The sequence below is a fragment of the Numenius arquata genome, chromosome 16 (genome assembly GCF_964106895.1).
Source record: "Numenius arquata chromosome 16, bNumArq3.hap1.1, whole genome shotgun sequence".
NCBI lineage: Eukaryota > Metazoa > Chordata > Aves > Charadriiformes > Scolopacidae > Numenius > Numenius arquata.
In genome coordinates, this window is record NC_133591.1 from 893,887 (window position 1) to 916,835 (window position 22,949).

The 22,949-nt window shown below is 49.5% G+C and overlaps 1 protein-coding gene across 1 annotated transcript; it reads left to right on the plus strand.

The window, feature by feature from the left end:
• Positions 1–5,562: 5,562 nt before the first annotated feature.
• Positions 5,563–6,334, plus strand: GP1BB (glycoprotein Ib platelet subunit beta). The gene has a single exon (XM_074159753.1). It carries the CDS (start codon positions 5,588–5,590, stop codon positions 6,200–6,202), a length of 615 nt encoding a protein of 204 aa, XP_074015854.1. The 5' UTR covers positions 5,563–5,587; the 3' UTR covers positions 6,203–6,334.
• Positions 6,335–22,949: the final 16,615 nt, after the last annotated feature.

The following is a 22,949-nucleotide window of genomic DNA, read 5'->3' on the forward strand; positions in this document are numbered from 1 at the left end:
GAGGCAGGTACTTGGAGGGCAGAGGGAATCCCCCAGTGACCGTCTGAGGCCTGGCAAGAGCTGTGGATGTTTGGAAAAGGTTTCCCCTTGTATAGAGACTTGTGGGCAAGAGCTGCACCCGCACCCTCTAATTTATTAGCAGCAATGCTGGCTTTGCGGTCAGCTGGATTGTGGAGGAGGCTGTTCACTTAACAGTTTACTGATGTGTATTTCTTTTTTAATAATTATTCTTTTTTTTTTTTTTTTTTTTTTTTTTTTAAAGAAGACAGCCTGGGAAGTCTTAAAGGCATCCCAAAAAAAAAAAAAAAAGAAAAGAAAAAGATCTCCCTTTCCCATGTACTAATCTCTTGCTTGGGAATGCTCTGGTATTTAAAGTCCTGGTTTCTCTGGTGTACAAACTTGAAGACTCTGTGTCAATGCACGTAAATGTTTACTCCCAACCAAGGTGCTGTGCCCCCTCCCCATTCCACCTGTCTGGGGCCAGCACAAGTGTTGTGAAGGCAGCCGTACCCTCCTGTGAGTTCGACCTGCGCTGCTCGGGCTCCTCTCCCTGCGGCCAGCTCTGGCCCAGAGAGCTGGGGCTGGGGCTTTCTCTGTGCACTGACCTGCTCGGGGTCCTGACAGTTGCCTGGCTTCCTGCTCGGGTTTTTTGGAGTGTTTTCTGTTTGGTTGGTTGGGTTTGTTTTTCCTGCCAAGAAACTCCAGGGTCTTTGCACTGAGCAGCAAGGGACTGAGTCTCTTGAGGTCAGTTAGAAGAAAATGGCTCTGACTGCTTTCAGTTATGTCTTTCTGGCAGAGGATGAGTTGTTGACTATTCCTGCAAGAAGGAGATGGTGGAGTGAGCATCTTCCCAGCCAGGGTTTCCTCTCACATCAGGCCCGAGGTGTTGGTGGAGGAACCCCGGGGCTAGCTAGTGTCTCATGGTTTAGTTCTGGTCATCCAGCTGCAGTGTCTCCAGCGGCTGCTCTGAAAAGCCCCGTGGCAGCCAGAGTGCTTGGCTGGGACTGCTTTGGGGGGGGTAGAAACCCTTGGGCTGAAATCCACCCCCAAAGGAGAGCTGTGTCCTGCCCCCAGGCTTGCCAGTCCCACGAGCTCATTGCTGGCTCTGAGCTTCTCCTGGGGAAAGGGGCAGTTTTTTCGGCTTGTACCAGAGACCTGCAAACCTCCTTCCCAGGCAGGTGTCGGTCACCATGGTGGGTGCAGGAGCGTCACTGCATGGAGCTGAGTGCAGCCCAGAGACCTGGCCCTTGCTCCCCTGCCCTTCCCCTGGGACTCAGCCCTTCTCCCCCTCCCCAGTATGAGGCTTTTCCTGTCTCGGTGCTGGGAAGGCTGGTGGATCTGCTGGGCAGAGATAAGAGCACTCTTTTTCTGTCCTGTTCTTGCTTCCTGCAGTATTTTTAACTTCAGTCCAGCCAGAGCAGAGCCCCGGAGCATGATGTGCCTGACAGGGCAGGTCTCAGCAGCAGCACTGCCGCGCTCGCAGGGAACCGGGGCTGTTGGAGAGAGAGACGCTTGGCTCTTCCCTCCAACTCCAGGGAGTGCTGCCATGGGCTGGGCCCTTCTGCTCCTCCGGCTCCCAGCCCCTTTCCTCTGTCCCCTTTCCCCTTTGTGTCTTCTCCTCCATCGCTGGGTCTACCCAGTAGATCCCCCTGAGTAGGAAGCACAGTGTTGGCCAGGGATAGCCAGGCCCTAAATTCTGTTATGAGGTGCTGCATTTGTCCAATTCCCCCCGTGGGGCTTTAGAGTCCTCATCAGGGCTTGTCCGAGTAGTGAGTAGGTTGGCTGGTTCCAGTTATTCACTGTACAGAGCCTCTGCTGAGCCGGAACGTGGGCTGCAGGGGCAGGGGAGAGACCCTGGCAGTGTAGAAGGACAAAGCGAGGGTGGAAGCCCCTTGGCAGAACTGTGCCAGCTGGGCAAGAGCAGTCTCCAGTGAGGTTTTGGTGTTTTTTGTTTTGGTTTTTTTCTTCCATTCTCCCCTGCGTTGGGCTCATAAGTGACAGTGGCAGTGCCTGGGAGAGGAGAAGGGTTCAACTTGTCTTCAGTAACACACAGGACCAAGGTGCTTAAGGAGGAAATACAACCTTTCCTTGCACAGTGTGCTTGAGCAGTGGAGCAGCCTGAAACAGCTTCCTCCAGGTCCTCTGGAGCTGGTTTGTTGCTGCCCGAAGCAGGAGGACTTCCGAGTTCTCAGCTTTATCCATGCTAACCTAACGGGAAACACCTTGCAGTACCTGTCCCCTCTCTTTTCTTACACTAGTCTTGTCTGTGAGGAGGATGTTCTGCTGCAAATGAGCCCTGTCCAGCTAGTGATGTTCCCCTTTCAAACACATTCATTCCTAGAAGACAAAGGAGACCTTTACCGTTAGCACAGACGTAGAGCTTTCACCCTGGGCTGTGTGCGAAGTGCTGTGTGTCAGCGAGAGCGCAGGGCATCTGGCCACAGGCAGGATTGCTGAGGACAACCCTGTCCCTCTGGTGAGGAAGGTCCCCCAGCTCAGAGCACGTGGCTCCTACATCGAGTCGATAGTCACAAATCTGTCCTCTACAGAGAGCTGATGCCTTTGGCTGCCAGCTGGTGAGCATGGGTCAAGTTGCACTTCTTCAAAAAAGCAGAGGAGTGAGGCAGCAGAGAGAGCCTTACAGAGGGGCAGGGGTGCTCTGGAATCACCTCCGTGTGGGAGGGTCCCTGCCCAGGGCACCGGTTTTGGGGCTGCCTGGAAAGGGAGTAGAGAGCGACTTTGGGGGGCACCAGGGATTCAGACCCTGTCCTGGAAGGTGGCATCTGTTTATTAAAGGAGGAATGTTTTGAACTGCTGCATTTGAGCTGCACAGTAAGCAGAGAAGAGACTCCTGAACAAATGGAGCTTGGCCCTTTGGCTCTGGCAGCCAGAAGTGTGATGGGAAAGTAATCTAACACCTCCCCTCACGCAGCCCTCCTCAGCCTCACATGCCACCCCTGCACCCCTGCACATTCCCGTCCCCTGCCGAGTGACCCGCTGCAGGCTGGTGTCCGCGCTCCACAGTGTCCCTGGCTGCAGCTGGGGCTGAGGGGACAACAGCGGGGACTGTCGCAGCTTGTACCCGGTGCCCGACTGGGGAGGGAGCGTGGGGTGAGCTCCCCGTGTGCCGCTGCCGTGCTGGCCCTGCCTGCCCTGCCTCACCGCCTCCCCGCATGCCTCCCCCCCGGAGAAGGAGGGGGTCCCACTCTTCGTGCCCTGCGATGGCGTTCCCTGCTCCTCCTCACAAACCCCGCTGTGCTTTAACGCTGGCTTGCTCCCGCCGTGCGACTTCCTCACCCCTCTCGCTCCATTCCTAGGCTCTTTGTTTCCTGTCCATCTGTTGGGTTGTTATAATATATATTTTTTGTAAATTTCTGTTTGAACATTTTGTCATTGTGAACAAAGAAAAATGAAACCTTTTAAAACATATCCATTTTATTAAATGATTATTGTTATTATTATTAATAATGTTTACTACCTGAATTGATCAGTGAAATAAATACATTCAAAAACCCAACCTCTTTCTGTTTAATTTTCAGTCCCTGTGAGCAGCGTTGGTGCTACATTATGGGCAGGAGAGAGCAAAACTGACGCTGTTTCTTCTTTTATCTAATTCTGTCAGAGCAGGCTCCAGACAGGGCTTCCTGCACGGGATTTCTGGCCTGTTTGTGTCAGGAGCTAGACAAGATGATCATTAAGTTCTTCTGTCTTTAAGCTTCCCCTAGAAGCGGTGTCTAAACCAGCAACGGGCAGCTGGGCAGGATCGAGTCCCAGGAAATCCATTTTGTAAGTAGCAGAAGGAGCGTTGCTGAGTCTGTGCTGGATGCAGGGCCAGAGAGGATTTGCTCTAGGTCAGCTCCGTGCCTGGCCTGAGCTCCTGCCGGTGAATAAACGTAGCACCAAATGCACGAGACGAGGTACGTTTGCTGAGCAGACTTACCCTGCAGTAGTCGAGCTGCTCCCAAGTGGGAAGCAGGCCCTGCAGGAAAATCTGGGTTGGTTTGTTAGCCCAAGAGCTCTTTCCCACTCTGCCTGCCTGCCACAACTGGAATTATCTCCTCCAACTTACTAGAAATTTAAAGCTTAATTGATTTCTTTAGAGCATCAGATTTTTCCTTGGGTAGGGTCAAATTCTGCTGTTGTTTACACCCTAAATTCTCTTAACATCAGCACATTTGGGGTGTTCATCATTCCTGTTCTGTACGATGTGCACGGTACAAGGTAACGGAGAGTTGGGCCCAATGGGGCAAGTTTCCCAATGTAATTCTGGTGGCCTGATAGGGATACAGTCTTCCTCATGAGATGGAAAACCAAAGGCCACAGTGCTCAGGGAGTGCAGTAACATCACCTTCCAGGCTCAAATGCATTTTGAGTTATTGCTTTGCAACGGAGACTTTGCGATGTTTCTGTTGGAGTGAGTGTGTGTGCCCAGAATCACAGTTATCAGTACTGCCAGCATCTCTCCCAGCGATGTTCTTGCGAGCATTTCTTGGAAGACTTGCTCAATGAAGCCTCAGCTTCCGGTGACACGCGGCAAACTTGCAGGAAGGCCTCGCGTGGGAGGTGTCCCTGGGATGAGCCTGACCCTTATCTTGCCAGCCAGCTGCAGGGGGATTGTCCGGGAGCTGGGCTGTGCAGCTGCAAACACTCTGCACTGGCTGCACTGCCCTAGGACCTTACTCTGGTGGTGTAAAGCCAGCAAGAGAGCAAGGATTGAACGACTCCAGTAAGTCAACAAAGCTACCTTCTGTTCTTTTTTTCCCCCTTTTTATTTGGTTGAGAGATTGCACAGAAAAGCCCTGCCTTGTTGCAGGTATGTAGGGTTCTCCTAAAGAAGTTAGAGCAGCTGATGTATTCAGCAGGGGCATGAGGCTGCCACACAAAGACAGCTCATTGACCCGTGTCTCCCAGCACGGTCATGGCTCCAGAGGCGGATAATTCACCTGCTGGAGCAATGTCTAGCATGGAAGACTCCCCTGACCTCCACCCTCAGTGGTCAGCACCCTCTCTGCCGGCCAAGGACTATTTATCATGTATTTCAAAACTGAAAAGGCTTTTTTTACTTGTGATAACAGTAAATTTATTTCTGAATCTCCTCTTGCAGTTTGCGTGAGCAAAGCTTTGCTTACAGACGTAATTCAGAGCTATGATAAGGCATGAGCAGTTTCATATTCTAATTTTTGATTCCTTGACATAGATTTTCTTGGCTACCCTAGTAATGCGCCTCCAGTAAAGCTGAAAATACAAGCAGCTCTTGTATGCTTCTGAGGAGTAGTGAAAATGCATTTGATGGCTGCAGCTAAGCCTCCCAGTAGCCATCTGTTCATATCCCTCCTCAAATCCAGGGCTGGAAGACCAGGAACATTCCCTCTCCTGTAATGAGAGACCAAGACTTTACACACCTCTTTTAACTCTGTTCTTTTCAGAGCTCTCGCATCTCCTGTGAAGGACACCAAACTCACCCAACTCATCCTCAGAACAAACCAACAAAAGAGCTGGGCTGTGGTGTCAGTCCCAGAGCGTGTGGTGCCTACTTGCCTGGTCTCCAGCTCACCCGGTCTCACCAGGGGAGCGTTTGCAGGTGAAGATGAACAGTGGAATTCTCTTGTTGTCCCTCCTCGGCTTCCTCCCACTCGTGATACCCTTATGCCCTGTGCCATGCAAGTGTGCCACCAACATTATTGACTGCACCTCAAAAGGCTTAACTGTAGCAAAGCTACCAGTCGCTTTCCGCCCTTCGGCTGAAATTATCCACCTTGGTTACAACAAGCTCACCTCCATTCCCAATGGGCTCTTTGACAACCTAAGGAGCCTCCAGGTAGTCTACCTGCAGGGCAACCCTTGGGAATGCAACTGTGACATCCTCTACTTGCGCTCCTGGCTCCAGTGGCAGCAGAACCGGAGCATGTACAGGGATGTGAGATGTGCCTCCCCAGCTCACCTGCAGGACCGGGTCATCGCCCATCTGACAGAAGACGAAATCATCTCCACGTGCCAGTACTGGTACTGCAGCCTGGCTCTCCTCTCTCAGCTCTGTCTCTTCATCCTCCTTTTCCTCCAGGGTATCCTGGTTATCTTCATCATTGTCTACCTGCAGAAATTCCGGAGAATGACTGCTGAAGCCCGCAGCACCACCCGAGAACCGCACCAGAACCTGGACACCTGGGCATCTTCTTCAAGAAACCCCTACAACAGTGATTAACATCACAAGCCTGAGGGAACCCCCTTGGGCGACGCCGCTCCGAGGTCAGGCGGCTTGTGATATCCGGAAGGGTTTATGACGGCCATTGGGTATTTTTGGAGCGTGAAGCAGAACAGAAATAAAAACGAAGCTGCGTGATGATGCGAGTGGTTTGTTTTTCCCGTTCCGCGGGATGTACCGCCCCAACGGGCACCGGCAGCGGGGCTGGACCTTGGCCCACGTCGGGCTCCGTGCGGGGCTGCTCCCGCGCCCTCCCTCCCCAGCCCCCGGCTCGGGGGTCCCGTTCTCCCCCAGGGGGGAGAACGGGACCCCCGAGCCGGGGGCTGGGGAGGGAGGGCGCTCCCTAGGAGCCCGCTGAGCGCCCGCGGTACCAGGGGCGACCGCCAGGGGGCGCTGCCTCGCGCCGGCGCCGACGGCCGTTTAACGGTCGCTAACGGCCGCCGAGCGCCCCCTAGCGGCCACCCCCCCCCCCCATTAGGCGCTGACCGCCCTCAGCTGCGGGGCATGAGGCTGATGAGGGAAACCTGTGAGGGAGGAGGAGGAGGAGAAGGAAGGAAAGAGCTGGCCTGGGCGTTCACGGGGGGGTTGCCTGAGGAGAAAAGGAGGGTCCTGGGGGCTCTTCTGCCTCAGCGGTCCGTGCTAGCCCCAAAAGTAGGAACTGTTGCAGTGGAACAAGCCCCCGGTGCTCGGGGGGAGGATGTGGCGAGAGGATGGGGTCTTGCGTGTGGTATGAATCCCCCTTGCTGTGCCGGGGAGGGCTGACGTGCAGCATGGCGTCGAAGGCAGAGGAGGACATCAACCGTGCTGCGGCTGCCTGGGCCAGCCTGAGAGGAGGTAAGCGACACGGCTCTCCCTCTGGGGGCCTCTTCCCTCCCTTTCCTCTCTCTGCCCCTCCAAAACCAACCCTCTCTGGTGTTTGCCTGACTGGATGTCGCAGTGTAGCACCCAAGGAGAGGGCGTTCCACTTCAGGTTTGGGTTTTTGTTCCGGGGATTGGCCCTTGCTGGACTTTGTAGCTGATGCACCTCTCCCCAGGGGCTGGGCTGTCCCCAGCGATATCACCAGTGACTGTGGTGTCCGAGGGGGACACAGCTCTGCTCAGGAGCCTACTCTGTGGAGATGCCCAAATTGGTGCTCTGTGAGGCCCCCTGACACTTTCAAATCCCTGAGTTTTAGCTACCTTCCCCCCTCCCTTCCCCGAGGAACAAACTTTCCATAGGAACAGAAAGCCTGTTTTCTGGCTTGCTCTTCCCCACTGTCCTTTTCCCAGAATCGAGATGCAAATGTGTAAGGAAGTAGCACAACCCATGGGCTTCCCTGTGCCTCTTCCTTCTTGTTTCTTTAGGCCAATTATACTGTTATTTTAGCTAGTTTATGCCCGATGTTGAAGTCCCTTTCCTTTACTGATACATGCAAAGGATGTGAAAGGCCCTTTGTTTTCCCAATGCTATTGCACAGCGTGCTAGTGTGGCAGAATGAATCCCTTCATTTTTTGCCTGCAGATTTTTAGCTGAATTCACCTGGGTTAGAGGATGTTTCTAGTGCCCGTGGGCAGGTACTGATGGTGCTGGAGGCACAGGGTCAGCTGTTGGGAGGGGCTGGACTGGGAGCAGGCAGGATCCCAGCCCGGTGACTGCGGAGCCACCAGCCTGTCAGCGCTGCCACCGGGTGCTGGGAAACCGTCAGGGTTCGATGTAGACAGAACAACTGCTGACTTTGGTTTCACTTCCCCGGGGAGGCAGGAGGGGTCCCGACTCTGCGTCATTAAGTCTTGGCACATGAAAGGTAAAAAGCCTTTTTGGCATCATTTGCACCTGTGAAGAATGTGACCAGCCATAGCAGTGTGATAATGAATTGCAGTGAGCGCAGAGTGATTTGTATGCCATGGCAGCATGTCTAAGCCATAAATCTAGAGCCTGCATGTCTTGGCTTCTCCTGGCTCAGAGTGCTGCGCGTCACAGATGCTTTTCCGCTCTGCTGGCCTGCGGAGGATCTGCTGCTGAGGGGAGAAATGCTTGCTTTCTGAAAGGAGGCACTGTCCAAGGCTGCACAGTGGCTTCAAAGGGGAAGCAGTGGTGAAATATGGCAAAGATAAATGTGAGCTATTAAGCTGCTTTGTAAATCACTTCCTAGCATCCCTCCAATGCACCACCTGGGCATGCAGGACTGGGCTGCCAGGCCTGCTGGGCAGGCTGCTGCATTGCCAAAGGCTCAGGGTGCTTCCAAGCAGCTCTTTTCTCTGAGAGATACTGGGTTAAAAAACCCTGGGAAACCAAACCAAAGTGTGTTTGCAGCCTCCACCATGCAGAGTTCCGAAGCTGAGGTGTCTAACAAGCGGGTCAGCACTTCCTAAATGAAGGACTAAAGAGTAGATGTCATTGGAGAAGGCACACTGGTTCTTCCTTCTTTCAAATGCCCTCTTTTTCAAGTATCTACATGGTGATTCTTGCATACTTTGCAGAGTAAAAGAAGTCTCGAAGGCAAAGCAAGCTGATCTTGGAGCCTAGAGAATTTTAGCCCCAAATCCCTCAGAGAACCAGTTTTTCAGCCCTTGTGGTAGTGTTTGTGCTTCACTTCAAGATTGCGGCAGGTGCTTGTTTACAGATTGTCTGGGTTCATGTGACACCTGGGAACTTATCCCTGTCATTTTAAATAGACTTCCATAGTTTCTGCACCTTCATATGTGGGATGAAACTATCACATTCGTACATACAAAGAGCAACTTGTTATCGTCCACTGCAGGGCTTGGTCACTGAGACAGGCCAATTCTATGCAGCAGTTAGAGATTAAGCGGTGCTTGGAGATCGTATGGAGGAAAGTCCTGCAGGAGCATGGCATATCCCAGTCTTGCGTAATCACAGCTGTATGCTGTGCATGTGCCCAAGTGAGAAGATTCAATGGATGCCTTGGTGGCAGCCGGATCTGGGATTTGTTGGGATTGCTTACAAATTGGAAAAGACATTTTTCATGGTCATGAATATGAGGCTACCTGGTCTTCTTCAGACCCCTCATTTCCCTTCAGGATTGAAGCACGCAGGGCATCCCAGAGAGAGTGCCAAGAAAAACTGTTGATTCCACATCATGGGACATCCCGTCTGTCCTATCGTACATGGGAGAAGAACTATTTTAGAAATGTTTAGAAATGGCTTTTACTTGTTTTTGTATATTTGCATATGAAAACTGAGGCTCCCTCAGGCTCATAGGCCTGATTTTAGAGGGCTTTAATGGAGAACACATGGTCTAATTTAACAGGTTTCAGTGAATGGTTAGCTATCTTGGATAAGTTAGCAGCATATCAAAGCAGCAGGTTGCAGTGTTAAGGTTTGTTTTGAAGGTAGTACATGCATACATACTGTATGTCTAGATAAAGGTATATGTTACCTGGAAGGACAGGATAGAGCATTGTTGGAGGACATAAAAGATTTAAATGGTTTTAGTCCAAAAAAATCCCCAAACCACCCTCTTAAATCTACAAGTAATTTTTTTCCTATTTCTTTACATGTCTCGTGGTCTGCTTCTGCCCTGAAATGTTTGTGACTATTGAGAACAGGATATGCTGGGAGGTATTTTTTATATTTCTACATGGAAGGAATAACCTGAAAAATTACGAAACCAAAATGCCAGGAATGCCCTCTCTGGACACCTGCTGGTTTCGGCTGCGTGGCACTGCTCTGTGCTCCCCATCTCTAACAGCTCATGATCGCGTCTAACCCGCCCTGTCCCAGCGGTTTGATGCCATACCAGCGTCATTCATTTTGCACGGAAACAGGGCTCTGCTCAGGCAATGAAAGACTGTCTCCAGGGCCGTTACCTGTATGGAGATGTAATCTGCGTGTGCTCGGAAGAGGGCAGCAAATAGCTTTTAATCTCCTGTTTGCTTTCACTAGTAAAATTAACGTGACATGTGGGCCTGGGAGAGGGTGAAGGTGTGTGTGATGTGTGTCTGCCCAGAGAGACTGATAATGATGCTCCAAACTTAGTTACCCAAACAGCCAACATTGCTTTTTGAACCTGTAACTACTAGTTTAAACAGTCTTTTTCTTGTTGGCATTCCAAAACATGAGACTGAAACTGGGGTGGGAGGAAAGAGGGGGAGAGGAGGTGGGCATCCTCTTGCTATGGCCGTGATGGAAATAGTGGTGTTTCTCTGTGGTGTTTAGTCTGATGAGCTTTGGAAGGCTGAAATCCACCTCTTGGCAGGGGTGTGTGGGGAAACTTGCCCATCATCACTGAGTGGTGGGAGCAGTGGGTTTCCACTGGCATGCCTGTTGAAGATGGGAAGATGCCTAGAGGATGGGTGGGAGGTAGGTGCTCTGAGAATACCCCAGGGCTAGGTAGGACAGAGGTGCAGAACAGCTCAGAGGTATTGGGGTTGGTTCTGTGCATCCATGGGATGGAAAATGTAGAGGCTGAAGAGGCAAGCATGTAAGCACCCAAGGAATTTAAATGCCCCTGCTCTGGGCAGGAGCTGTGGGGAGCTGAAGTCTGGATTGAAGTACTGTGAAACACCGACAAGTCCTGTTACAAATCACAGCCCCTAACTTGGTTGTCTCTCGTGGGATAAGACAATGGCTGTGCCTGCGTTTGGGGAGCTTTTTCCACCGGGGGCTTTTAGCTCCGGCTTTCTCAGGCTCACCAAGAGATGGTGCGGGTGCCCACACTTGCTCTGCATCTCTATTACCTGATCTTTCAACACAGTGATAGCAAGCTAATTCTTTTCCCAGGATGAGACTTTAATTCCCTCCCATTGATCATGGCCAAAGAAGAGCGCTCAAATGGAGATTTTATTCCAGAAACAATGGCCCCCTTATGTGCTGTGTCGTGCTCTCTGTGAATGAATCTGCTGGTGAAATGAAGGCTTTTTCTCAGGCTGTTTTTTACCTTTCTCAGGTGAATCTTCGTATTAAATCAGTTGCCTGGATTCCTGCAGGGAGAGGGAAGGGAGGTAAAGCATGAAATCTTTGTTCCACAGGGACATGACACAAAATGACAGTCAGTGGGACTTGGGCTTCATATTTAGTTTGCATAAATCCCCATGTGCTGCAGCAAGATTGTCCACATTAAAACCTGTGAAGCGGAGGGCAGTGTCCCTGTGCATCTGGACATGTTTTTCTGCCTCATAACGCTTCTCTCCAGGTCAGGTCCAAAGCCTCCACCCTGGGCTGGCTGTTCATTCAAACCAAAGCTGGCGTCATCCTTCTTGCCTCATCCTCGGCTCTGCTGGGAGCTGCTGCCTCCTCTGTTGGTACCTGCTCTTCCCCACCCTTCCCAGTGCTGTCAGCATTTCTCAAGTTGTACATAAAATATAGCTTGCTCCTTTCACGTGCTTGGTCCTTTGCTGGCCGAGCTGCACCAAAACCGTCAAACTGATTAATTTGATGATCTAGCACAGAAGGCTTTGGAAGCAAGATGTTGTTCTCAATCACTTCCTCTGCTCTCATCCCCTCTGCCACTATCTGTCAAGAATGGCATTTTAATGATCCCTTTGCTGCTTTTCCTCTTGGCCTGAGATTTGCAAAAGTGCAAGAAGCAACATTACTTCTGTGCTGCCTACCCCTAAATGAAGGGAAAGTCCCTTCAAGTGCTGCACCTGAATTTCAGCGAGCAAATTCCTGTGCAGTTTCCTACAGGGCTTCATGTAGAGTGGTTTTTATCTGTCCATTGCTGGTTCTTGGTCTGAGCAAAAAAAAAAAGACTGCAATGTTTTATGTTTCTGTGTTGAGTGAGTGAAGCACATGGAGAGAAGGAAAAGATATATGCTTAATAAGGTACAGGTGGAGAGAGAGGGAGTTGCATCGGCTGTAATTTAAAAATATATCACAAGATGTATTTTCATGTGTGGATCTGAGAGAAGGCTCCACGTTAAGTGCAGGGTGGTTTGAACTATGCGGTGGTCCTCACGCTCTGGGAGAAGTCACGCTTTGGGTAAGTTGCTGTGTGTTGCAATACACCAGTGCCCTAGTTCCTGTTCTAGACATGTGGGGAAATACAAGATGTGGAGATACAACTGCTGAAAACGTGTGTAACTTGAAGGCAGTGGAAAGAGGGAGTGGAATGCTAGCCCTGCTCTGTTCTGGCATTGACTTCAATAAAGCCAGGGTTCACTTGAAGGAGCCTTTGGAGTGTGCAGAAGTGTTCTAGGCTATGCACACAAACTGCCGAGATGGATCTCTTATTGGATGAGATCCAGTGCAGGAAGGCTCAGCTGTGGGGCCAGGGCACTTGATTATGCACGTCTTGGAAGTGTAACATTAGTTAAGTACAGTAAGGCAAGTATTTCTAAAACCACCAAAAGCATCTGAATCTTGTCAAAATGAGAGGAAATTGGGATGAAAGTTGGGCACTGTATCCCCTAAACTTGTTCCAGTGGTTAATTAGCTCTGGAAAAATTAGCATGTAACTTCAATCCCTGTTTGTCTGTGAGTCTCCAGCATTCCTACCTTGCCTTGCCTTTATCTGTAGATGTCTGTAGGGGCCCCATGTGCTAGGCACTCTACATTCCCAGGGATGGGAAATTGTGAAATGTATGTGGGATGGGAAATTATCTCAGATGTTTCCCATCTTAGATAGGGGAAAAAGAGTCTATCTTGGAAATGATTCAGCTGAAACCCAGGGCATACAACTGGTGCATTCATCTTCATGCTCACCCTCCTGCCTACTAGCAACCCACCTGACTTTCTAAATGAAAAATTACTCTAATCCAAAAATTGGAGCTTGAATATTTGTGAACAGGAAAACAGACATCTATACAAGATCACTGATTTATATATATTTTTTAATCCATGTTTTGAAAGTAGATACTTATACCAACTGTTCCTTGGTCTCGCCAAGTTGGAGGTTTCATGTTAAAATAATAATTCACTGAATGGTTTTCACCAGCTTTGTATCTTGCATAGTGAAGAGTTGCTGGAGGGCATGGTGGTTAGGGCTTCCTCACTAGCTGCCTAGGGTGGCCAGCATCAACCCATCCTCAGAGGTCTTTCTCCTCAGCTTCCCTGAACAAGGGAGGTCTGACCTGAGTGCTGCAAAGACAAAGAGGTCCCTGGCCTGACAAAGAGGTGGGAGCATTCACTGCCGGCTGTTCATTTGCTGTTGTGAGCTGCCTGGCAAAGGTTTCCTCACTCAGCTAGGGAGGAAGAACCTCACTGCAGAGCTCAGCATCAGTGTTGCTGATGTTCAAAGCAAGCTGAGAGCAAACAGCCCTCAGGATGAAGCCTGTGCACACCACCAGGAAGATGACCAGGAGAGAGCAGAAAAAAAGTCTAGACTTGATGGGCAGTTTCCTGGCAACAAGGAGCTTGATCTGGGCGGATTACTGAGTATTTGCAAATGCTGAAGCAGTTGTTGCCTACTGAGCTGGCCTAGTTGTAGCCTCAGCAATTCCTACAGATGGAGAATGAGTGGCAAGAATAACAGAGGAGGGAGGATCTGGTTACAGGCTCAGAGAGGAATGCCAGGATTTCCTTGCCTGTCTTGACACTGGCTTTCTGCTACTCTTGCCCTGCCCTCCTACCTTTCTGGCTAATCCAGCCCTGGTTCAGAGTCCAGCACAGCAGGAAAAGGAGGCTTTTCTGTTGGAGTTGCTGCACCCAAGTCAGTGTATGCCAAGCTGTATGTAAAATAGAACATGTTGGAGCTGCTGCTTGAAACGGAGAGAAGAGCAGTAGAACTTGTGGGCTGCCATGAGGCACCCTGTAGCTTCACAGTAAAGCAGCTTTTAGAGGGACTTTGTGAGCAGAAGGAAAAAGCTGAAGTCTGTTTTATTGAGTAGAGTTATCAAGAAACTCAATCTAGAAAGTTAATCTCGGAAGTATGCTAAGTTTTAACATCTGTAAGTGCTTTGAGATTGGTGAGTGAAAAATGCTGGACAGAAGGAGAGGGTGTATCTGTGGTTCAAAGCAGGGGCAAGGATATACCTCCTGCCTCCAGCTTGGCTATGCAATAACTTCTGAAAAATGATTTCTTTGCTTTTGAAATACATTTGACTGCGCTAAGTGGCATGGCGTTCTCAAAATGTTTTCCTTGGCTTGTCCGATGCCTCCTGGCCTCTATTCCTTCTCTTTTCCTTCCCTATTCTTTGCAAACAATTCAGTTTGAATCTTAATTTACTTTGTTTAGGTTTAGTATTTCCCTCAAGTATTTAAGGGTATGATACTTATCTTGAGCAGCAAGCCAAGGAATCACAGAAATTCTGTGTTAATGTCTCACCCTCCTTTTGCTACACAGAGGCTTCCCTGAGCAGATTTATAAGCTCCCCAGGTGCTGCTTTTCCCATCCTATCACAGCATTTGGCCTGTCACCTTTCAGATGGTGGGATACTTTAAAACAACTCCAGGCACCATTTATCCTTTTACCTACCTTGTGATGAACCTGCTGTTTTAGGAAGTGTGGAGAACATATTTAGTAAAATAAAAATATGTCTCATAGGTACTTCTCATCAACAGATCTCAGGGGGCTTTGCCAAGCTGGACACCAGTTGTTACACCTATTGCAAAGATGGAGAAACTGAAGCAGGGAAAGTTTTGGGATGTGCCTGCTCCCACAGAGCACATCAGCAGATGGGATTGAACATCCCTACATCTCACACCAGCTTCCTGGGAAGTAGGAGGGAAGGACATGCAGCCCAAGGTGGCTGTCTTGTGTGTAGCTCTTCCTTGCTTTCTTAAGAATTTGCACGCTGCAGAAGAGGGACCGTGTTCCCCTGTTCTTTGTGGTTAAGCTAGTCTTCAAGTTCCCGTTCGGTTTCAGTAAGCCTGGGGCTGGAAGAGTTGCTGTTACAGGCTGATACCAGGGTCTTGGGGGCAGTGTCTGTCTCCAGGCCCTGTGCTTAGATGGGCAGATGCTGCCACCTCACAGAAGTCCTGTAAAATGCTGCCATGAGTCATCTCAAAATATTCAGATCCTGGGTGTTACAGGAATGACAGGGGAAAAAGGTTATTTTTTGATGTGTGGTGTAGTTGGGAGCTGCTGCGCTGGGAAGAGATCTAGCTTTGGTCTTGTTGAGCATGAAATGTGTCTTGCAGTCTGGCAAGGTGCAGAACTAGCAGTGGGAACAGAGGTCTCCACTCCCAAACACACTTCACTCAAGTGTGAACAGAGGTACGGGACAGTGTCCTCTTTCAGCGTGCAAGGGAAGCCAAATCCTGCTTTCATCAGGTCTGCCTGGTCTTGGAGTAACATCATTTCTCTCTGCTATGCTGCAGTGATGCACTAAGCTCCCCTGCTTGTGAGCCACAGCACCCACTGAGGGATGTGTCTTCAAGCCCCTTCAAGCCTTCAGCCATTTTTCCTGGCGGCTGAGATACAAAGGCACTTGTGATGCTCAGAGGAGGGAGGGTGGAGTGCATGCCTGTCCCATAAGATAGCGCGTCTCCACCTACGCCTGGCATGGCTGTGTTTTTCTAGCTCTTTTGTGGTTTTGTTGTTCTCCCCTTGCGCTATAGGCTATAGCAGTTGGCTAAATCTTTCTTGTGTTCCTCCCGCAGGACCCAGGCACAAGCCCAGCCAAGCTTTTCATATGTGTCTGCAGATGGACCTTTGCCCCTATGGTTTGCCTGGCCCCCTCTTCACCCGTGGACAGGCACTCCAGCGCATGAAGTGGACATTTTCCAGCCCTGAGCTGCCAGAGTTAATTAACCTTCTGCTAAGGCCAGGCCAGTCTTTCTGGGAAACTAGATCCATTGGGCTGTGCATTCCACAAGCCTCTCTTTGCCTGGCGTTTCGTGTATCTGTACAGGAACAATCCATTTCTTCCTCCATATTCTTGCATTTTGGGATTGGAGGGGGCAGAAGCCTGGGGAAGCGAGAAGGGATCAAGTTCCCCAAGTCTCCCTGTTGTCAGCAGCTGCCAGGAACTCGCCATGGGAGAAAACGAACCCAAAGCTGCTGGAGATGCCTTGACTCTTCCTGGGCAGAGGATGTACACATGCAGTTTTCCCCATCTCTGAGAAAGAGCCAAGTGTCTCATTCTTTGCAGCCGAGCAAGTCTTTGTATAAGGCAGCTGCTGTAGTATCCTAGGAACTGCTTGGCATGACTGGTCCAGCTTAGCCCTTGTCCTCTCTCTTTCAGCAGGCTTGCCCCACTTTCAGAGGGAAGCACAAGGCTTTTCCTCTGGTCTCCCTTTAACTTCTGTAGTACTGCTGGTCAAACTCCTGCAGAACAATGTTCTTAACGCCATTACCCTTTAAAGCCACGGGGCCCAATTCCCTTCTGTGCCTTGAGGTTTCAGAGGTCCTTGAGATACCATTCCCCAAACAGCCTGGGTAGGCAGTGGTCAAGGATTGAGCGTACTCTCACTGAAACGTGCTGGGCTCCAGTGGCTGAGTTCTTGGGGCGAACTGTAGGGATGAGTGTTGAATTCTTCCCTGGCTGATCTTTATCTTAAAACAAGATACCCCTTTTGCGCTGTGCTCAGTGCATCTGTGTGTTTTTAGGCTTGTACTACCTGTGTCACTGTGCTTTGTCTCATGCTGGGTTAGTGCTGGTGCCAGAGAGAACAAACGCTGGGTTGTTCCATCTCCTGACACATACGTGCCTGACTCCCGTTGGTATCGTGCTGTATAAGGCCGTTTAACTCCTCCTCTCTGGTGCAAAATGCTCCCTTCCAAAAGGCCCTAATCAAGCAGAACGCTGGCCAGACCTGTTCCTGTTAACTGAGCCTGTCTTTCCTTGTAAGAAAAAGAAGTCCAATCGTGCTGTCTTCCAAAAATAATAATTAAAAAGTATAAGCTTGCATGAAAACGCGTTATGCTCTGGAGAAAGAAAGATAGGGACCTTTTTGACTAGTGTTGGGGGCAGGATACAGAAAGTTGTTTGCTTAATGTGAAAAAAGCCAGAATTTACCTGTATGGTCCGCTCCTGTTTGGATAGAGGCTGCAAATACCCCCCTCTCCCATCTAGGACTGTGAGTGAGTTGCAGTAAATCACAAGCTGAGAGGGGCTGGTTTTGGGGGGGGGTGTGGTGGTGGGGGTTTTTTTTGTTGGTTTTTTTTTTTTTTTGAAAGGGCCTTGATTGTCCGGCTATTTTTCTCCCTTGGTGCCGCTTCACGCCACTTTTGACTTTGATTAATAGGTCTCTGAATAAAATGTTAATCTAACTAGGGGTCCTTGGCCCAGCCCCCCCGCCCTCCATGCCGTGCTCCAGAAATATCAGAGAAAACACACAGAGGTTTTGTCTCCCTGCAGAGCACTTGTAGCTTTTGATTAATGGGTGGAAGGGCCCAGCTCCAGGTTTGTGGCATCTCTCCCGACTGCAGAAAAATAAGCAAAAAGTCACCAAACATGACACAGAGAAGGAAAGTCCCAGGAGTGGCAACGAGAAGAAAGGAGAGAACAAGCAGCTTATAATTCAAGATGTACCCCACTGTAAGCTTTGGTATTTGTGTGTCTGAGTTCAGACCCTCATCTCCAGTTTAACCTTTCTTTATAATGAGCTCAGATGATGTTGCTGAATCCAGCAGTTTCCGAGCTCTGGGATGTCTTAACTTCTAATATCTGCATCATGAACTACTCTGCACGTTGCCCTGGGCTGACACTTCATGTGCATGTGTTAAGAGTGGCTAAGATGGCTTAATAAAGAAATGAGACCTTACACTTCAAACAGGACACGTGTTTCCCCTCTTCCCCTTCAAATTCTTGCCCATTCTCTGAATGAGACTTCTTTTGGAGCTTCCGAAATGATCAGAAACATGTGTTTCTTTCGTGTTTTCTGGCCAGTACTGAACTCAGAAAGGCTGTTCTTGTATTACTTTCATGTGGAAGCCAGGCCTGCTGGAAATTTGCTTGTTCCCTCAAGGTGGATGATTTGGTGGAAGCTACTCATGCGAGGGTTTGTCTACATGGGACAGTTAGGCTCCAGTGGGTCAGGAAGTCAAACTGAGCTACTATGTTAGTCTGAAATAAGAGTATCCACTGAAGGGGCTCATCGGAAAAGCTATCACTGAGGCAAGCTTTAAGTAATGGTGTGGGATGTGTATAAAGTGTAAAGGAGAGTGAAGACGGACACGTGTACCACCTTACAGCTCCCTTCCCTTGCAACCCTTCTGTCAAACAGTCCATGCCCCGCAATGTTCTTCCATTTTGTAATGGAGTAACTGGAGCAAAGCTTGTCTCACTCAGCTGCCGGTCACAGAGCTGGGAGAGACAGGCTGGGCTGTAGGGCAGGTGGGCTTTCTTGTATGTGAGCTCAGTGTTACAATACTCTAACTAGGGAAAGGACCATGCCATTGAGAAAAGAGGGGAAAAAAAAAAAAAACCTGGATATTTTGAGCCTGGATTTTTGGTCAGAATATGTGAAGGGCTTCAATATGTGCAGTTGCAATACTCCCTTGCACCAAGGAAAAGGCCTGCATCCTCAGCTAGTGGAAAAATATTTCCATTAAGAAAAATCAACCCTGCTATCAGGAGATTTTTCTTCACCTGGATGGAATCTATGAAGCAGCATGGCCTTTCCTGGCACCAGTGTGGAATCAGGACAGTCGCTGGATGGCCTTTCTTCTCTTGGCATCTCCCTGGAGGCCTCTGTCAGTCCTTGATGGACCTGTCATCCAAGTCACTCGACAAGTGACATGCCTGGAGGATGCGGCCGTCCTTGCTGACAACAGCTTTGTTTCCCATGTGATGGATGGCTTTGTGGCCCAAGCCTCGCCATTGTCCCCTGCCTGTGGCCTTGCTTCAGTGATTCTTATCTCTGCCCTGGGCATCCACTCCCTGCCACGGAGGTGAGCAGTTGCCAGTGCTGTGCCTTCTCCTTAGGTGCCTTTCCAGGACTGGGGGGAAGGACAACGGGAATACCCTGAGATTGAGTGAAGCCAAGATGTGCTGTTTACCTGGGTCTGTGTGGCATTGGGCTCTTATCAGAGAGGGGAAGGCAGATATGAGGGATTCTTTTCCTTAGTCAAACAGTCAGGTGTATAGGCAGCATGGAAGCACTCATGTAATTACCATTCTCTGGCTCTCACACCCCTATCTTGTAAATCACCAATCCATCACAGCTCTCCTCCTCGTATTGTTCCATAATTAACTGGACAAACTACAGGAGCATTGTCATAGCTCCCTGTTTACAGAGGAGGGACAAAGACTTGAAGGAAGATTTCAGTCCCCTTCAGCTTTTTTCCTCCTCTCTTGAACTCTTTTTTCTGTATCTTCTGATCCATCTCATGATTCTAAAGATGTCTCACCTGCTTCTCTGAATGAGCACTTATTTGCAAACCTACAATCAACACAGAAGGAGTGGCCACAAAAGGACAGACCCAAGGATTTTAACCCTTCTTGTTCCATTACAGGTGTGTGCGTGTGTGCTCACTGAGTCCCTAGTGCAAGGAGCAGCTCAGTTCTGCTGAACAGACTTTGGATCCTCTGCTGGTGAATACGGGCTGCAGTTGCCTCATCTATTCCTTCATGATAATATGCTGAGGATTTAGCTCCTAGCAAACAGTCTGTTTGTGAGTTAGACACTCCCTGGGGCTGGATTATGAGCTACAAGGGAGATGGAAGATTTCCAAAGGGTGTGGTAGTGCAAAGATTTGGGGAGTTACTGATACTTTAGTGTTATTGAACACTACCAGAAAGGTAGATAATTTCACGTTTCAAGGCTCCATGTGGCTCTGAAGGCTATAAAAAAGTTTTATGTGGGCTCTGGAGTGTGGAGGGAACTGGCAGTGATGTGGGTAGTAAAGCTGGTTTCTTTTCTGTAGACCAGATGAGCGAGGCTGCTGTGCTGCTGGGCAATATGGGGAGTTGGTTGAATTCTGCAGGAGGTGGAGGCAGAACTTTGGCTAAATTGGGTCATCTTACTGTTCTCGATAGCCTTTGGAGGGAGTATCCTACTCCATCGCCCAGTGAGAGAATACAGGGTTGTGGGTGGATCAGGAGAGCTGGGCTAAAGCTCTGCTCTTCTTGTTCTATCTTTTTTCCCCTCTTGCCTACAGGTATTTCATTTCAGAGCAGGGTGTTTCTCTCACTTTGGTGTACAGCACCTGGCATGCTGTGGCCCTGTTTTCAGCTGGAAGCCAAGTAGTGCTAGAGCACTACAAATAATAATGGCTTATAGATCCTCTGTTCTCTTCCTCTACAAGTTTTTAGAAACGGTCACGGTTCTCAAAGTTGCTGCTTTGACAGCAGAATTTAGTCTTTTGTGTTGATAGTGTCATGCAGCCAACTTTGCTGACCCCATGGGCATCCCTTGGAGCAGATTTTGGCTCAGAGGCTGAAGATCTACTTTTCTTCCTTATTTGAGGTGTCAGGTAGGTCTGTTGGATGAAATGTATGCCTTTATGTTCTAGTAGGCCAGACCTTATAATAAAAAACAACAACATTGCTTATTTAACCTTCATCTCTAAAATCTTCAGTTCCAGCACTTGTGAGCTGTAAATTAGACCTGTCCACCCCATGGAAACTCTGGAGAAGTGACCTGAGACTGACCTCCAAGCCATGGGGCACTTCTTAGTGCTACCTCCATCCCAGTGACCAGGTCACCTGTATTAATATCTGAGCACACTGGATTCTGTCTTGTGAGGCCAGTAAAGCACAGTGTGTCTAAGCTCTGCTTGGAAAAAGGCTTTCCCACTTCAGTACATTTGAATGGAAAGGGGAAGACCTGTTCATGTTTATTTTACAGCCCCTTTTATTGACTTGATTTATAGCCTGAGGCTGTGAGTTAATTGAGGTCTGGTACAGGAGAGGGCACCTGGGAAGGGGAGGTGCTGCAGTGCCACCAAAGGGAAAACAGGCAGGAAAGTGCTTTGATAAAGCACAATTTGTTGCAAGCTCTGGCCCTTGCTCTGTAACAGCAAGCCAAGCTCTTGCCACCTGAACGGGTTGTTCTGGCTCAGGGAACATCCTTAGCTCACTGTGGGTGGCAAGGACTAGGGGGGCAGAGGTTAACCAAGAGAAGTTGCTTTTTCTTGGTGTGCCCTTCATTAAAGCATCCTCCTGCCTGTCTCTTATGGGTGAAACCTAGTCACCTGAATAAGTGCGACTGTCATCGCCTTCTCTAATGGAGACCTGACAGGGTTGTTCCCATGGCCCGAAAGCAGTTGCCTTTCAGTGCACACCTCCTGGGCCTGCAGAGTAGATGCCAAAGCCAGCTCTCCTCCTTGGCACCTAAAGTGTGGGATGAAGGGAATGATGCTTCTTCAGCCCACACTTGCATGGAGCAGGTACTCTGTCTTCATTCCTAGTGCCTAGTCACTCCTTGGATGGCTGGTTCAGTAAATTCCAGCTGAATGAGACGGAGCAGCTGTGTGCTGCAAGTATGGAAATCAAAAGGTGAGCTTCTTGAATGATGAATGTCCCCATGTCCTCACATCTCGATGTTACTAAAAGGAGTCAGCTAGCCTGTCTCTCTCTCTCCACATAATCCTGTCCTAAAGCTTGGCAAGGAAGGCTGGGTTTCTAGGGAGAGGCAATATCCCTTTTCAGATAAACTGATACAGCCAGGAAAAGCAGAAAAGCTTTGGATGCATGAACCCTTCTTAAAATCTGAGTACAATCTCAGTAAGCTTTTCCGTCTGTAGCACGTGTGATCTCATTTCTCGGCCTCAGAGGAACAGTTTGGGGATTACTTTCTTTGTCTTGCACAGGCTTGGTACTGAGCACTGTAGATCAAATCCCCTTTGCTTTAGGAAGATTTATCTGGATGAAGGCACATCTTGCAAATGCCCCATGTCCTTTGTGCCCTGGTTGTATTTGTGCTACAGCCCTGTGATAAAGTTGTGCCTTGGGTTTTTTTGGGGGTTGGTTTGTTTGTTTGCTTCAAACAACTCCAGGTTGTTTTTCTGAGGAGCCCCTTTAGAAAGAAGCCTTGCTGGAAATGAGGGCCAATTTCATAACTTAGATTTTGTCTGAATGGTGAAAAGAAATGTTGAGCTCAGCCAGGCCAGAGCGAGAAGAACATATTGACCTTGGCGTATTGCTGCAGTGGCCCTTTCCCTACCCCAGAGGAAAGGTCCAGGATTCAAAGGCTGGCACACCTTTAGCAAAGAGCCCCTCTTCCTCTCCCCTTGTCCCCTTCATCAGCCCAGTGGGGGAAGCTGCCCTGCCAGTCATAGCAGCAGTCCCCAGGCAGCTCCTGCCTCTTCACCCAACCTGTAGGTGAAGACCCCAAGTCCACAGGGTGCTGTTGGACAAGGCAGCCCAATGGGGCCCTGCGGAGCTGAACCTCCCAGGTTCTCAGCCTGCTGGTCGGCTCACTGGAGCTCTTCAGTAGGGATCCGTGTTCCTATCCTAATTCATCACCAGCTGACACAAGCAGGAAATAAAAAGAGTAATTTACCCTTTACTTCTTCTGTGCAGCAAGCCCTTTTCTTTAAGCCATCAGCCCCTTTATCTTATGCCATTGGAGTGGCCATAGTATAGCTTGCTTTCTTCTGTCTCTGGACATTGCTTGAACTTTCAGGGCACTCGTTTAGCCCCAGTCGGATAATCCCCTCTTTCACTCTGACCAAATAGAGTGCTCCCGGGCTGTGCTGCTCTTCTCCTGCCTATTGGAGTGCAGTGAGAGGGGCTGAGGGGGCTGTTCATTGAAACAAACCCACAGACGCTGGTGATTTTTGAAATGCTTTTGGCTCAGCCCTGCCTTTGCTGACTGGAGAGCGGCTGGGAGTGACAGGGATGCTGAGATTCAGAATGGCACTCATAGTCATCCTGTGTGCGTGATTTTACAGCAACCACATTGTCCCTTTGCAAATGGGTGGCTGCATGGGGTACCCGATCAGACTGGGGAGAGGGACGGAGTTTCCTGCAGCAA